Raw genomic sequence first — 18,281 nt, 5'->3', positions numbered from 1 at the left:
GCATGTGTGCCCCAAATCCTGAGAGGAGACTGGAGGAGAAGGGATTGCGGCATGGCCTTCCCTCCAGGTGGTGATTTCTTGCTTTCTGTCTCTCTTTCTCTTCTCTTTGGTGAGTATATACACCCTACAGCAAAAATTTCTCTGGGGAAAAAAAAAAAAGAAAAATAGTGAATAAAATATTTTTGTTGTACTGTACAGGCTTTTATATATAACTTTTGATTCTCTCTCTGCTTTTGTAGATAGAAAGCAAAAGTATACATGGAATATTATGACATTATTAAATGCCTATTTTGTTTATTTACAGAATTCATTCTGGTTTAGACTTACTTGTAAATCGATACCAGATAAAGACACATAGTATAGAGCCTGCTTGATGACTCATCATGTAAACCACCGCAGTAGGAAGTGTGAACAAGAATAGCTATGTTGTTCAACAGGAAGTACCTAATTCTTATTCACAATTTAGACATGACCTTTAATCATGTAAGGTCACATAGCTAAGGAGAAAATAAAACTGGGACTTTCTGTTTAATAGCAAAAAAGCATTCTGTGTATTGATACTTCTTGAATATTGTCTGTTTTTATCTTTCTTGGACTATAGTCCCTGCCTTTGTGTAGGTGGAATAGTGCTCACATACACATACATGTGTTCTTGTTTGTTTTTAAGTTTCGCTATAGGGTGCTTGTGCTTGACAGAAAGAGGGAACGTGGGAAATAACTCCTGGGGGAGGGGGTCTTCCTTTTCCACCCTCTTCTCAGAATGTTGGGCATGCATACACATGCACCAGGGGTGTTTTTCAAGCTGCCAGGTCCAGGTTTCAAACCACCAAGTTGGCCATGTGGGATCCAGCCACCTTAACCACCTTGCCACAGACTGAACACATATATGTGTGTTTTTGTGAAGTTTAGCATATTCGAAAAGTGGGTTGAGTGAAATAACCTCTTGAATGGTGAGGACTTCCTTTTTCTACCTATTCGTATCTACTCTGCACCAATAACATTGGCAACCAACTGTGTACCACCGCAGCCAGGATACTGAAGGAGTCCTCTCTGTCAGAAGCCATCATATAGGGCCAGCCTGGTAGCCCAGGGAGCTAGATGGGTGACTGCAGTTTGAGTCTTGGTATCAGTGGCTTGAAAACTTACTGGGCACATGTGCATGTGTTCCCAAAATCCCAAAAGAAGGGAAAAATGGAAGGGAAGGCATCGCTATGTGGCTATACCCTGTGTGTGGAGGGTTATTCCTTCTCTCTGTGGTGAGCACATGTGCCCTTCGGTGTGTTTTATTTATTTATTGGAGAGATTTTCACTATAGGGCGCATGCACTCGCCAGACAGAGACATAGAGACAGAAAGCGAGAAATCACCCCCCGGGGGAATGGTCACGCGCAATCCCTTCTCCTCCATTCTCCTCTTGGGATCCTGGGCTCGCACGCACACGCACATGCGCCCAGTGTGAGTCTTAAGCCACCGGGTCCGGGACGCGAACCGTGGTCGACTACGTGGGAGTCCAGCGACATAGCCATTAGGCTAACTGCTGGTTCCCCTCTTCAGTGTGTTTTTAAACCACTGAGAATGGTACTTGAATCTTACAGTCAGCCATCTGGGATCCAACCACCTTAACCAGCAGGCTGTGGGCTGCTCCTGCCCGCTGTCCTGTTAGCTTTTTAAATTGTGTGTTTATGTATGTGCTTACAAAAATTAATTTTAAAAAGTTGCCTCTTACAGAATGCTCTCCTGTTCAGAATATATACTCTTTTTAGCCGCTCTGAATCCTTTAAGATTCTGAGAACGATATCATTTGAGGATGTAGAGTCAGCAGAATGCTATGAAATTGCTGAGGAGGTAATGATTTCTAATAGTAGTAGTGGTTGATGTTATGCTTAGTTGCAAACACTCATTTTGTTGTAGTGTTAACAAATGGGGATTTTTAAACACATGGCAGATTAAAATGTATTTCATTTCAACATCTCAGATGTATTTAAGTATTTCGTTTTCCCCTGTGTTGTCAACACTTTATGCTGTGAATTGACTGCTCCATGCTTCTCTGCAGCTTTTCAGTTGAGTGATGTTTCAGATGTTTCCGTGTTCCCCGCCTCCTCCTTTTATTTTGTACTGCATGCTTATTACAGTCCTTAAAGAGTGTGCAACAGCTGCTCTGATAATAGCAAAAGATACCACCTGATCATCTTTCCTTGTACCTGATTACAAGGTGCAATGATTAATTTGATTCCACACACAGTCTTTTCTTATCTCAACCACCAACTTCTAAAATTAAGCCAAAACGTTGAAGCTTGAAATGGAGATCGAATGTTGAATAAGTTAATCCTCTAGTCTTCTGTTTCCCAATTAAAAAGCATGTAGTTTGTACCCTCTGAAAGTCAGTATGTTACTGTGTGAAAGTACCTTTGGCATTGAACCTGTCGCCTGACATACTCACTAAGGTTCTTCACCTTACTAAGTCTGCTTCCAAATCTGAAAAAGAGGATAGTATCTGCCTCATAATTGTGACAATAAATGATGAACCCCATAAAAAATAAAACAAAAATTAAAAACTCCAGATTGCTAATAGCAGCTACCATTTGAATACCTACTATGTACCAAATACTCTTATTGCTTGCTCTGCGTTCTAGAGACAGTTTTTAAAAAGTAAAATTCAGAGCTGTCAAGTTCATTGTTTCATTAACTTTTTTCTTTGGACCATAAGGAAAGCTATTTTATGTAAATTGTCAGTTCTACAAACTAGAACAGTAATACTATTTTTTAAAGAATTATTTTATTTTATTTAACTTATTTATTTATTTAAATTTGACCAGAGAGGGACAGAGCCAGAGAGAAAGTGAGAGAGCAAGAGTGAGAATGAGAATGCAAGCCACCAGGCCCGGGACTCAGTGGTTGGCCATTTGGGAGTTCAGCGCCCTTAACCACCATGCCACCTGCCGGACCCTAGATATTTCTATGCTGCATGGAAGACCTCATACCTATAGGATAGGGACTAACGGTGTCATCCACAGAGAGTTTATGGTAATCACTGAATTGTAGTTTTCGATTGTTTCTGACTTAGGAGAATGGAGTTGAGTTGAAATAGATTGACAGTTCTCTCAAATTTGTACTCTTTTTTTTTTTTCCCCCCCTATAAGGTGAAATACATATGACTAATGCCAACTTAAACTTATTTTTACCCTCTATCCTTGAATTTTTGTGTTATTCCTTTAATAGCAGATACTTATTATTAGTGCATATCCATTTGAAGTTCAAAGTTTCTGTTCTTTTTTTCAATAAATACTTTTTAAAAGTCTTTAAAACTATTTTGTACTTCTTAGGACATTTTAGGAAGTAGAGAGAAATTGATATCTGCTGGCATTGTAGTTGGTCATTTACAATCTCTGGTAACATCTAAAAAGAGAACCGTTTATAGGATTGGAGGTAGGCTTTGTTTTTAAGGTCTACATTATATGTTTGCATGCCTCTATAGAACGTAAGAGTTTGGGTTCTCATTTGGTAACTCATCACTGTGAATTCCACTTTCCTTTCTTCTGGAGTACCTTTTATATGTTTTTTTTTTTTTTTCATTCATTGTCCAGGCATTTGATGAATATCTACCATTATCAGGTCCTTGTCTTTGATATTGAGGGTAACATGACCTGTGCCCTAGAGAACCTCTGTTCATGGAATCATTTGTGTAATCAGAAAACTATAAACAGGATTAAGTACTCAAAGATACCAAAAATGACCCGTAAAATTAGTGAGAGTAAAAATAATTCTACTAGGTGTGATGAACAAGGGCTGACAAAGGCTAGACCTTGAGGAAACAAAGGTCCGAGATATAGGGGAAGAGCTCATATTACTTTGATTAAGCAGCTGTATTGCTTATAAAGGTATTCGTATGCTTTTCTTTTCACTGTTTTATTTTTTACTTAATTGTTTTGCACCTGCAGATAACTTCTAGAGGATTGGCTGGGGCAGTGAGTCATCACAGCGAGTGGTGGTGAGCTAGGGACTTAGGGACCACAGCGCAGCTTTTGTGTGTTGGTATTTGGAATTAAGTAAGAGAATCAAACAATTGGGGAAATAGAGAGCGGATGGTAAGCTTGTGTGCCTGTCAGTGATGAAGTCTTTTAGGATTCTGCTGTTTGTTTTAGAGAGATTTTTACTACAGGGTGCAAGTGCTTACCAGAGAGACAGAAAGACAGAAATTGAGAAATCATCCACCAGGGAGGATGCCATGCTGCAGTCGTTTCTTCTCCATGCTCCTCTCGGGATTTGGGGCATGCACATGTATGTGCCCGGTGTGAGGTTTAAGCCATCGGGTCCAGGACTCAAACCATGGTCAACTATGTGGGAGTCCAGTGATGTAACTACCACACCATCTGTTGGTCCTGGATTCTGCTGTTAATAGTTGTGTGATTTTGAGTGTTATTTCTTTCTTTGGAATCCACTTTCTACTGCTTTATAATAGGATTGGGGGCCGGCTAGTGGTGTGGTGGTTGGGGGTGCTAGACTTCCCACATGGCTGACTGCAATTCAGGTACTGACCTGGTGGCTTACATTTTTCACTTTCTCTGTCTCTCTCTTTCTCTGTCCCTTTCTGGTCAAATTAAATAAATAAATAAATAAAGTTAAATAAAATTATTCTTTAAAGAAATAAAACAGGATTGGTATAGATGGATATTTCCTGTTTGTTGTCCCGTAGAGGGGGTAAAAAAGGAGAAAGTGACCAAATAAGTTTGTGAACCCAGGGTTAAATAAAGTTAAATAGCTTTCTTTCCTTCACCCTCATGTATGATGGCATATGGATTGAATTCCTGGACTTTTGGCCTGCCCTTCTGAGTCAAGTGAGACTCACTAATATGTGTCTAGCTCTACCCTTTTCCCTGACGGGTTAGTGAAAAGATCATGGGCTTCAGAATCAAACATACCTGTGTTTGAGTCCTGACTGCTGTTTATAATAGTAGCCGCGTGGCCTTAGGTAATTTTTAAAAAATTTTCTGAACTGACCTCCTCATACATAAAGTGGGAAAGGTAACACCTCTGGAGCTGTAAAGATTAAATGATAGCCTATATAGAAATACCAAATGTTGGTTTGTCTATAAAGGTATACCTTTTGCCAAAAAAGGTAAAGCTAAGTCCTACTAATTTCAGAGTTGTTATAGAGTTCAGTGCTTCATAACATGTTAATTGATATCCTGCCTTCATGGGGTGTGCAAAGTGGGCTGTTTGTTTCATTTATTCTTACAATTATCCCCCAGAAAGCGAAGTGTTCCTGAGATACCACTATCTTCTGCCATCCGCGTGGCGGGCAGCACTCTCCTGGAGACTCAGTGCTTGATAAACATCTGAGAATTTTATCAAAATAGTGGAATGAAGGGAGATGTGGTTCTACCTGACATATATTTTACCTCTTTTATTATAATCCTCGGTAGAAGTCAGTAAACTTATCAATATTAATTTTTAATTCCTTCGGTTACCCAAATGATTAAATTTCAAGTTTGAAACTGTTAGGATTGAAAATGAGCTGGCCTTTAAGTAAGCCAATAAGGAGAGGGGTTGTAATAAAGTTGTCTAATATTTAAATTATGTTGCTAGAAGACTAATGCTTTACATTTTGTTTTTTTCTCTAAGCAAATGGTTATGAGCCTTAGAGTTTCTGAGCTCCAAGTACTGTTGGGCTACGCGGGGAGAAACAAGCACGGACGCAAACACGAACTTCTCACAAAAGCCCTACATTTGCTAAAGGCCGGTTGTAGTCCTGCTGTACAAATGAAAATTAAAGAACTCTATAGGCGGCGGTTCCCCCAGAAAATAATGACGCCTGCGGACTTGTCCATCCCCAACGTACACTCAAGTCCTATGCCAACAACTTTGTCTCCATCCACCATTCCACCACTCACTTATGACGGGCACCCTGCATCATCACCGTTACTCCCTGTTTCTCTTCTGGGACCTAAACATGAACTGGAACTCCCACACCTCACATCAGCTCTTCACCCAGTCCATCCGGATATAAAACTTCAAAAATTACCATTTTATGATTTATTGGATGAACTGATAAAACCTACCAGTCTAGGTAAGATTGATGTGGAATGGCATTTGGTTACTTTTGCGGGATACTTTTTCATTTTAGACTTTTAATTTGATCCAGCTTAATATTCATAATGAAATTTACATTTGGTAGTGGCATCCAGATGATAGTAAGGATCTTTCAAATTTACATAAAATCAAATATATAAAAACTTTTAGACAGAAGGAAGAAAATGATGTGATGGTGGGTACTGGCAGCAAATACTAAAGTTTGCAAGTTTCAACCTTTAGAGGTTGCAGTCAGCTCTCAATTTTCAGGAACTGATGACATTTAATACAAAGGACTGAGTAGTTTTGATTATTTAAATGAGTGAATGGTTTTAATTATCATAAGAGATCTGAGCTTTGATGTATTTAAGTTTAAATAAATAGTATTTAACTTTCATTTGATTTTTTTTCCAAGTGGATATGTGTGCTTTATAGGCACATGCGTGATCGTAGTTGTATAAAATGAATGCTTGCAATTTTATCTGCTGTATTTCCCCATTTTTGATTAGTCTAGCATTTAGAATTTGGTGTATTAACCAACTTGTAATTTTATTGCTATAATACTACCTTCTTTAATGTAGAATAAAATTGACCCTATTGTGCTCTTTAATGCATTTGATGTAATATATTTAGAATATTAGACTTCCGAATGCTGTTTTTTGTTATAAATCAGTGGTTGGCAAACTGGTTGGCAAGCTAATTCCAGTTTGTGGCTCATTTTTGTGTAACTCTGAGCTAGGAAACTTTTTTTTTTATATTCCTAAAGAGTTGTGAAAACAAGGAAAAAACCAGGCTTTTCAAAAGACTGCGTGCCTGCAAAAGCTAAAATAAAATGTTTACTATCTGACTCTCAGAAGAAGTTTGCCGATAATGGTTATAAAGCATTAAACATTTCACTTTGAGGGATTGGTGAGTGATGAGACCATTTTTGAGAATTTCTTGAATATTTATAGAAATTCTGTCTTTGAACTGGGAAGTGTTTGTTTTTAATGATATATAGCACAATTATCTGAGTAAATGCAAGTTATAAGAGTCATTTTAAACAACAAGAACTTTATATCACAATATTTTTTCAAAATGGCCAGAGCAACAAAACTTAATACTTGTCGAGAATCTATCACAACATATGCTTATAAAACTTACACATGTTCTTTGTGAAAAATGAAATTGTCGGAGTTCCTTCCTTGTTAATTTAGTGTGCATGCATGTACAAGCAAATTATGGCTCCTGTTTTACATAGAGGACATTGTATACATAATAGTGTGTTTTTCCTTTTGTTCTTTTTGTTTTTAGAGGGTTTTTTTTTTTTTTTTTTTCTATAGGGCACAGGGCGCATGCACTTGCCAGAAACACAGAGAACTAGAGAGACAGAAAGCGAGAAATCACCCCCCTGGGGGGTGACCACCCCACAGTTCCTTCTCCTTCACTCTTCTCTTGGAGAGGAAACTCAGTGCTTGGCATGAATTTTAAACCACCAGGTCTAGGACTTGAACTGTGGTCGTTTACATGGGAGTCTCAGCCATGTAACCATTATGCCATCTGCTGGTCCCACCTTTTGTTCTTAATAATAATATAAACATCTTTCCTTATCTGTCTGATGTATATATCTCTCCCATTTTAAATTAAAGACCATAGCTTATGTTTTTTAGAATTCTTTAATTTTATTTATAATTGTCCTTGCTGGTATTTTTTGTTTTTTGGTTTTTTTTGAGTTTTTTTTTTTTGCTATAGGTCACGTGCATTAGCCAGAGAGATGGAAAGCGAGAAATCACCCCCCTGGGGGATGGCCACGCTGCAATCCCTTCTCTTCCATTCTCCTCTCTAAATCTTGGGCATGCACACACATATGCCTGGTGTGAGTTTAAGTCACTGGGTCCATTCGCGTTTAAGCCATTTGAACTGTGGTCGACTACAGGAGAGTCTAGCGACATAGCCATTATCCCATCTGCTGGTCCCAATAATTATTATTTCTTAATTTGACCAGAGAGAGGCCAAGGGAAAGTGAGAAAGCAAACCACTGGTCTGGGACTCAAACCATGGTTGGCCATGAGGGAGTCCAGTGCCTTAACCACCATTGCACCTGCCAGCTCCAAAGGCTATAACTTTTTATCTTTCCCTGTCTGTATACATGGTGTTTGTGAGTACAGATATTGCATATGTATAGTCTATCTCCTTTCCTTTTTAAAGAGATTTTCCTATCGGGCTTGTGTGCTTCCCAGCGAGACAGACAGTGAGAAGTCACCCCTGCCCCCAGAGGGGATGGCTATGCCACAGCCCTTCTCCATTCTTCTCTCGGGATTTTGGGCATGCACTCACACACGCCCAGTGTGAGCTTCACGCCACCGGGTCCGAGACTTACACTGGGGTTGACCGTGTAGGAGTTCAGCGCTTTAACCACTACACCACTTGCTTGCCTCACTCATTTCTTATTACAGACTGAATACTATTCCATTATTTAAATGAGTCTTTTATTAACAGACAAATCTTTCTGGCTTTTTATTTTCAAAAACATGCTTCCAGGAACAACAGCATCTGAAATCTGAAAAAGTGTTGGTAGCTTTGATTTAATGATTCCTAGCTTTCAAATTTTGTTCTGGTCTTAATAATTAACCTATTGTGCTATTGTTTTTACTAATATAAATTTCAAGTGTTAGTGTGTAGATGATGTTTAAACATGTATAAATTTTGTTATGGAGAGTAGAAATGCAAACTGGTTATGCTTATAATGGATATTATAAAGAAAATTCTAAATACTTTTCTTATTTTATTAAGGTACTTAGCTAGAATATATGTTAGATTTTTGTTTCTTATTGTCTACACTAATGGTCTTTTTCATTATTTCATACTTGCATAGGCATCTTGATTTCTTACCTCATAATTACATATTTTTGGGGGGGTAAAGAGATTTTTGCTATAGTGTACGTGCACTCACTAGAGATACAGAGACAGAGAAAGTGAGAAATCCCCCCCAGGGGGGATGGCCATATCAATCTATTCTTCATTCTCCTCTTGGGATTTTGCGCATGTACACACATGCGCCTGATTTGAGTTTCAAGCAGCCGGGCCCAGGACTCAAACTCTGCTAGACCACATGGGAGTCTAGTGCCTTAACCACTATGCCACCTGCTGGCCCCGTAGTCACATCTTATGTTTTAATACTTAAGGGTACTTTTACCCATATAAACTTAAAAGAAAAAAGTTGTTTATTTATTGATTTATTTCTTGTGCTTTTCAAGCCAAAGAATCTGGGTCTCAAACCATGGTCATGTGGGAATGCAGCACCCTAATCACCACACTACTTGCTGATCCCCCTCATGGACTTTTTATTTATTTATTTATTTTTTTTGAGAGAGATTTTTGCTATAGGATGCGTGTACTCGCTGTGAAGATAGAGACAGAGTGACAGAAAGCAGGAAATCCCTGAAGGGATGATAGCCACACTGTAATCCCTTGTTCTCCATTTTCCTCTCAGGATTTTGGGCATGCATGCACATGTGCCTGGTGTGAGTTTTTTAAGCCACCAGGTTCAGGATTTGACCCGCATTTGACTACAAAGGAGTTCACTGATGTAACCATTATGCCATCTGCTGGTCTCTGGATTTTGTTTGTTTGTTTGTTTTAAATGATAAATGACACCATGCCACGCCACGCCACAGTCCCCTCTCCTCTATTCTCCTGGGGTTCTGGGCACACGTGGACATGTACCTAGCATGGCTTCAAGCTGCCACATCTGGAACTTGAACCACTGTGAACCATGTGGGAGTCCAGCGCTTTAACCATTACACCACCTGCCGCCCCCTCCGTGGACTTTTTAATGTCTTGATAATGGGTAAATACACCTGATTTTTCTTGGTAAAAATAGTATAAGCAAATAGTTCACAAAAGTATATTTTCTATAGTATATAGCCCCTCTAGTGATTATTATTAAAGGATAGGGAGTAAGTTTTGAATAATTTTTTGCATCTTTAATCTTCATCTGAGAACCTTAGAAGATTGTGTCTATGGAGTTTTTTGTGCAGTGAGTTAAAAACAGTTTCACAAAGTTTTGTCCATTTCTGATAGCCCATATGCAAGTACTTGTATTTATAAAATATATTGGATTGAACATATATATATCCTATGAGATTTACTTAATCTGACCTTCCTTGTATTGTCAGTTCTTATCACTCAACGTATCTGCGTTTGTGAATCTACCTTTTCCCTGAAATGTATCTGTAACTCCCATATCAGTACTGAGCTAACACTCTGTGGACATGCGTAGAGTGGTGAAACGGCTGTGTTGCCTAAAGAGTGTGCTCCCACCTGTGCTGATCAAGGTGACACTGGCCTTGTTATCTTCACCTCTCTTACTATAAACAAGTGTCCTCTTTGTGGTCTGTTTAGTGCTACTTTTTTGTGTGTGCATTTTTGAGAGAGAGAGAGAGAGAGAGAGAGAGAGAGAGAGAGAGATTTTGCTGTTTAAAATGACTGCCAAACAGTGGTAAAGTGCTTGAGTGCAAGAAGGCTGGGATGTGCTTTAGCAGGAGATATGTGTGTTGGGTAAGCTTTGCTTAAACACGAGTTACAGTGTTGTTGGCCCTTAGCTCACTGTTAATGAACAACATATCTATTTAATAGGTATCTTTTTAAGCAGAAACACACATGAAACAAAGCTGTGTTTTGATTGGTTGATGAAACTGTGGCTAGAGGCTCGCAGGCACCTAACCCTGTGTTTCCTCTACGAGCAGCAGTTCAGTTTTTGCTAATACAGTTTGTGGTGATTTTACAGACCATACTTCTGTAAATAACAGTCATAGACTGACTTTAATGTATACTTTGACTTGAATATCAATTTTGATGACTAAATCCATTGTTTGTGGTATATATTCACACAAAATCATTAAATGAATGGATTGAGTAAGATTGCTTGGTGGGGACCAGCAGTTAGCATAATGGCTATGTCGCTGGACTCCCATGTAGCTGACTGCAGTTTAAGTCCCAGACCTGGTGGCTTAAACTCACTCCGGGTGCGTGTGTGTGCATGCCCAAGATCCCGAGAGGAGAATGGAGGAGAAGGGATTGCGGCATGGCCATCCTCCCTGGGGGGTGATTTCTCACTTTCTGTCTCTGTCTCTCTCTGTCTGTCTGGCGAGCGCACGCACCCTATAGCAAAAACCTCAAAAAAAAAAAAAAAAAAAAAAAAGATTGCTTGGTGGAATATAGATTTATATTTTCTCATTGTTATTGTTGTAGTTAAAACAAACAGTTTGAGTATGCAGTTAAAAAAAACCCCAAAGTAAGAAAACTCACTGGGACTGCCCTCCTCCCTACACAAACACTCTGGGCCTGGTGGTTAAGGGAGCCATGTCCAACTTCACATTTCAAATCCTGGCTCTGATGGCTTGAAAAACACACTGGGCGTGTGTATGTGTCCCAAGTCCGGACAGGATGGAGAAATGTAGGAGAAAGGATTGTGGCATGACTATGTCCTGGGAGGGAGTGTTTTCTGCCTCTCTGTGTATCTTTCTGATGAGTTTACATGCCCTCTGGCAAAGTAAAACAAACAAAAAACTTGCCAGAAAGTAATTTGTAGTGTATTGACTCTGTAGATAGTCATTGCAGAAGAATGCTTAGTGAATCTGAATACGGTTCAAGTCCCGGACCTGGCAGCTTGCTGTCTGACTATGTATATATATATGTATGTATGTATGTCTCTGTCTCTCTGTTTCTCTGTGGTGAGCACATGTGCCTTATGGCAACTTAAAGATAATAGCAACAGTGGACCAATAGGTGGTTAAGGTGCTGGACTTCCACATGGCCAGCTGCATTTTGAGTCCTGGGACCTGGTGACTTGCTTTCTCACTTTCCTTTTCTCTCTCTTTCTCTCAGGTGAGCACATGTGACCTATACCAAATTAAAAAATCAATTAAGTAATTAAATTAAATAAATGATTTCTTTATTTTTGGGAGAGGTTTTTGCTATAGGGCGTGTGCGCTTGCCAGACAGACAGAGAGAGACATAGAGACAGAAAGCGAGAAATCACCCCCCAGGGGGGATGGCCACACTGCAATCCCTTCTCCTCCATTTTCCTCTCGGGATCTTGGGCACGCAGGCACACGCACCCGGTGTGAGTTTTAAGCCACCGAGTCTGGGATGCGAACCGCGGTTGACTACGGGGGAGTCCAGCGACATAGCCTTTACACTAACTGCTGGCCCCAATAAATGATTTTTAAAAGACTAAATTTTAAGGCATTTTAAAAATTATTTAATTTTATTTATTATTTTCTATTTTAATTTGCCTTAGGGCATGTATGCTCACTAGAGAGAGACAGAGAGAAACAGTGAGAAAGCAAGGTACCAGGTCTGGGATTCGAACCATATTTGGCCTTGTGAGAACCCAGTGCTTTACCACCACACCTACTGGCCTAAGGCTCTGTTTTATTTGTTTGTTTGTTTAAGAATTATTTTATTTATTTATTTTAATTTGACCAGAGAGGGAAGGGGGAGGTGGGAGAGGAGAGAGAGAGAAAGTGAGAAAGCAAGCCATCAGGTCTGGAACTTGAACTGCAGTTGGCTATGTGGGAGTCCAACGCCCTTAACTACCACACCACCTGCTGGCCCCAAGGCTCTGTTTTAATAGATTCTTTTATTTTGTTTAAAGATTATATCTGTACCTCATTAAGTGAAATGACTGCATTTGTTACAGAATTTAGTTTTTTAAATTATTTTTGCCAGTAGATAATTTAAGATAGGGAAATTATGTTTTCTGAAAAATTAGATAGCTTTCAGTATTCTCTTCATTTCTAAATATACAGTCATGCTCTTAAGTGCTTAGTTTTGACCTATTCCAGACTGGCAGTGGACTTCGTGGGAATCTAGTGACGTACCATTTTAATGTTAAATCCATGGAAATTACTTGCTCACTTTAGAGATAAGTAATTTATGTTTCTTTTTTGTGTGTTTTAGCCTTTTTTTTTTTTTTTTTTTAGGAACTTTTTGCTACAGGGTTCCCACTAGAGACAGAAAGTGAGAAGTCACCCCCCCTCAGGGGGCTGGTCATGCTGTAATCCCCTCTCCTCCATTCTTCTCTTGGGATTTTGACCGCGTGCGTGCGCGCGCACACACACACACATACACACACACACACACACACACACACACACATATGCACGCACAACCAGTGTGAGTTTCACGCCACTGGATCCAGGACTCGAATCACTGTTGTACCATGTGGGACTCCAGCACCTTAACCACTACACCACCCCTCTTTTTGTGGTTTGCCATGGAGGATCGTACACTCACTGGAGAAGAACAGAGAGGAGGAAAGTGAAAAGTCATCTTCAGGGAGAAAGCGAGAAATCATTCTCCAGGGAGGATGGCCATGCTGCAGTCCCTTCTCCATTTTCCTCTCGGGATTTTGGGTGTGCATGCACATGCACTTGGTATGAGTTTTAAGCTGCTGGGTCCGGGACTCACACTGTAGTTGATGATGAGGGAGTCCAGCGATGTAACCATTATGCCATCTACTGGTCCACCCCCTTCATGTTTTCAAGCTGCCAGATCCAAGACTCAAACCATATAGTCGGCGAAGTGGGATTCAGCTGCCTTAACCACCATGCCACCAGTTGGAGCAGTATGGTGATCTTTTCTAGAGAAGGCTAGCAGCCTAGGGGTGCTGAATTTACAGTCTCAATATGTCCTCAAAAGGAAAATGATTGTCCACTCTTTCTTTTGAAAGTAGAATATTTCTGTATAGATATTTATAACCGTTTTAGGCTTTGGAAGATGTACGAATAATTCATATACAAATTTTAATTAAAAGATATATACACTTGGGTTTTGCCTGAGGAAAAAAGGAGCAGATGCCTCCGCACTCCTAAACAGTTAAAACGATCCATCTTGTTCTGTGCAGTGTGGGCAAGGTTTCTGCTACATCTTAATAACACTGGTTAGCTGTGTTTTCTGCCAAGGGCTCCTCTGGCATTGGATTATATTTCCCAGTTTCCTTCTCTTATTTGTTAAAATTGAGTTTTCCTCCTTCCACGAGCCTAATCGCCAGTGCCTGGAGATCAGGTGATGCAGATCAAGGATTCGGGCTGTGATAAGTATTGAAAAAGGCACTCGCACCTTCTATGCTTTCCTCTGTTCTGTTTTTAAAGAAGATTCACCTTCTCACAATTCTGCAAAATGTGCTATTCTGCACTTGAATTTTGAGAAGTCAAAAGCACTAATTTTTCTGTGGGCAGATTTCTTTTCCAGAAACTTCTCTTCCTAATTTGGCAACATTGGTTTCTGACCTTCAAAACATAATCCAAGGTTTACCTTCTAAGTCTTAAATCCCTTGTAGACATTATTCTTTTTATCTGGGGATTTTTAATGTAATATTTTTATTACAGTTTGAATAGTTGTCTACAAGCCCTAAGGCATCCATTTTGTTTTTAATAAATGGTTGTCTTATTTGGGTGTAATATTGGGACCTAAGAATAATAGACTTTTTTTTTCTTTTTGGTTAAAAATCTTGACAGAATTAATAAAAAGAATTTCTATGTATAATTGTAACTATGAAGTAAGATATTTTAATTGAATTGGTAATGAGCCAATAATATGAGTCAGAAGTAAATTTAGTTTAACAGAAAAATCCAACATACAAGATTTTATTGGGCTGGGGTCCGGCAGGTGGTGTGGTGGTTAAGAATGCTGGACTCCCACTTGACTGACCATAGTTCAAGTCCCAAACCTGGTGACTTGCTTTCTCACTTTCTCTCTCTTTCTCTGTCCTTCTCTGGTCAATCTGAAATAAATAAATGAATGAATAAAGTTAAATAACATTAATTTTTAAAAAAGATTTTATTGGGCTGAAATTCAAAGCTCAGACATCTAGTATATAGCATTTGAAATGCAACATTTCAGAATTGCCAGTGGGTTCTGCAGTGCTTTGGCCCAGCCTCTGAGTGCAAATTGGATGGCATGGACTTTGCAGAGAGCAGCCAGCTGCAGGACTTGGTAGGTAGAATGGTGCGACAAAGGGGAGAACCTAATTTGGGTGACCCATTTGTTTTCTTATTCCTCTACTTTTTCCCTTCCCTTCTTTTCTTTCTTTATGATAGTGTATGTGTGTGTGCACATGGGAGAGGGAGAGATAGAGAGAGACCTTGACAAGGTCTCATGGTGCCACGTTCCCATTTCCCCAGCTCCCTGACTTCTCAGGATCCTGGGCCCTGCTTCAGGCCAACCCGGAAACTAACCTGTGATCAGCCATATGACTTCCAGTCTAGTAAGGCACCTGTGTTACCACAGCACCACACTTAGAAAGACGTTCCCGTGATAGATGTCTGGGTGATTAGAAGATGGTTTTAAGCCATTCCCTTTCCTGATCCACACTGCTTTTGTCCTGACAGTGCTTGTGGATGACACCAGAAGGATCAGGCAGAGATTAGTTATCCCTTCTTTGGCACCGCTCCTGGTTAAATTTATTAGAACTAGAATGTAAATAATTTTTAGATTTGCCAAAAATGGGGAAAGTGCAGTGAAAAATAAATTAGATTTGAATGTATTGGTAGAATTGAATCACTTTGGGGCTGGCAGGCGGCATGGTGGTTAGGAGCCTCGACTCTTTACATGGTGGACCGTGGTTCAAGTTCCTGACCTGGTGTCTTACCTTTTCTCTCTCATGCATGTGCGCATGTATCCTGTAGCAAATTTAAAAATAAAAATAATTAAATAAACAATTGTTTAAAAAATAGAGAATGGAATTGCTTTAAGATAGTTTAAAATAGGTATTTTTAAAAGATTAAATTGTTTGAAAAAAAAATTCAGTGTGTCCTCTCTATATGTCCTGTCAAGGTAGTCTACAATACTTAGAATTATCAGTGTTTATTTTGAAGCTACATATGTGTGCATGTGTATTTTTTCCATGGATGAGAGGAGAGAGAGACACAGAGATACTGCATCCCCATCAGGGTTGTGACACCAGGATCCACACTTAGTCTCAACCATCCCTGGTTCATTGGCATGCACGTGTGCCTAGTGTACTCAGGGAAATCTCTGAATGCGAACTCAGAACTTTGCCATCTGGGTCATTCTCACACAGATTGTTTTACATTATATATGTTGTTGCACTTAAGCCTCAAAATAACTTTGGAAGGGTAGACTTTAGCCTGAATTTTGTGAAAGAGACGCTGAGACCTGAAGAAGGTAATTCACAGGGCTTAAATGAAAGGATCAGGATTTGAATGCAAGTTTATTTGATCCCAAAGCCAGTGCTTACTTATCCTGTTGTATATCATAAGGTATTAAACGTAAATTAAAAGATTTCAGGAATTATTCCTTAAAATAATTTAGTAATTTAATAGCATCTTTTGTTCTTATTTTTATTTAGAAAAATCTCTTTGAATTTTTTTCAATATATTGAGTCTATTGCATAGAAAACCAAAAATATGTCATGACTTTTCCAATGACCCAATGAGCCATTGGAGAAAAACGAAATCAGTGTGTTGAACTACTAATGTCTTGTATGCCATATATATGTTTGAAAAGGGTTTGGTGGCTTTAATTTTATATGATAGACTTTACTTGTATATACTATAAAATAAATGGCATTTAAAAAGATTGGCTTTAGGACCAGCAGGTGGCATGATGGTTAAGGTGCTGGACACTCCCACATGATCAACCACAGTTCAAGTCCCGGGCCTGGTGGCTTACTTTCTTTTTTTTTTTTTTTTTTGGGGGGGTTTTTTTTCTTTAGGGCCCGGGGGCCCGCCAGAATGCTGGACTCCCACTTGACTGACCATAGTTCAAGTCCCAAACCTGGTGACTTGCTTTCTCACTTTCTCTCTCTTTCTCTGTCCTTCTCTGGTCAATCTGAAATAAATAAATGAATGAATAAAGTTAAATAACATTAATTTTTAAAAAAGATTTTATTGGGCTGAAATTCAAAGCTCAGACATCTAGTATATAGCATTTGAAATGCAACATTTCAGAATTGCCAGTGGGTTCTGCAGTGCTTTGGCCCAGCCTCTGAGTGCAAATTGGATGGCATGGACTTTGCAGAGAGCAGCCAGCTGCAGGACTTGGTAGGTAGAATGGTGCGACAAAGGGGAGAACCTAATTTGGGTGACCCATTTGTTTTCTTATTCCTCTACTTTTTCCCTTCCCTTCTTTTCTTTCTTTATGATAGTGTATGTGTGTGTGCACATGGGAGAGGGAGAGATAGAGAGAGACCTTGACAAGGTCTCATGGTGCCACGTTCCCATTTCCCCAGCTCCCTGACTTCTCAGGATCCTGGGCCCTGCTTCAGGCCAACCCGGAAACTAACCTGTGATCAGCCATATGACTTCCAGTCTAGTAAGGCACCTGTGTTACCACAGCACCACACTTAGAAAGACGTTCCCGTGATAGATGTCTGGGTGATTAGAAGATGGTTTTAAGCCATTCCCTTTCCTGATCCACACTGCTTTTGTCCTGACAGTGCTTGTGGATGACACCAGAAGGATCAGGCAGAGATTAGTTATCCCTTCTTTGGCACCGCTCCTGGTTAAATTTATTAGAACTAGAATGTAAATAATTTTTAGATTTGCCAAAAATGGGGAAAGTGCAGTGAAAAATAAATTAGATTTGAATGTATTGGTAGAATTGAATCACTTTGGGGCTGGCAGGCGGCATGGTGGTTAGGAGCCTCGACTCTTTACATGGTGGACCGTGGTTCAAGTTCCTGACCTGGTGTCTTACCTTTTCTCTCTCATGCATGTGCGCATGTATCCTGTAGCAAATTTAAAAATAAAAATAATTAAATAAACAATTGTTTAAAAAATAGAGAATGGAATTGCTTTAAGATAGTTTAAAATAGGTATTTTTAAAAGATTAAATTGTTTGAAAAAAAAATTCAGTGTGTCCTCTCTATATGTCCTGTCAAGGTAGTCTACAATACTTAGAATTATCAGTGTTTATTTTGAAGCTACATATGTGTGCATGTGTATTTTTTCCATGGATGAGAGGAGAGAGAGACACAGAGATACTGCATCCCCATCAGGGTTGTGACACCAGGATCCACACTTAGTCTCAACCATCCCTGGTTCATTGGCATGCACGTGTGCCTAGTGTACTCAGGGAAATCTCTGAATGCGAACTCAGAACTTTGCCATCTGGGTCATTCTCACACAGATTGTTTTACATTATATATGTTGTTGCACTTAAGCCTCAAAATAACTTTGGAAGGGTAGACTTTAGCCTGAATTT

General features: G+C 39.5%; 1 protein-coding gene across 1 annotated transcript in view; it reads left to right on the top strand.

Annotated features, from left to right (window-relative positions):
• The window catches only part of PIAS1 (protein inhibitor of activated STAT 1), a 157,804-nt gene that overhangs the window by 32,706 nt on the left and 106,817 nt on the right, over positions 1-18,281 (top strand). Inside the window, 1 exon segment of the mRNA XM_006153472.3 lies at positions 5,622-6,066. Within this exon segment, the coding sequence (XP_006153534.1) occupies positions 5,622-6,066 (445 nt within the window).

The sequence above is a fragment of the Tupaia chinensis genome, unplaced genomic scaffold (assembly GCF_000334495.1).
Source record: "Tupaia chinensis unplaced genomic scaffold, TupChi_1.0 Scaffold000377_2, whole genome shotgun sequence".
Taxonomy (NCBI): Eukaryota; Metazoa; Chordata; class Mammalia; order Scandentia; family Tupaiidae; genus Tupaia; species Tupaia belangeri.
This window is presented reverse-complemented; position numbering and strand designations above follow the sequence as displayed.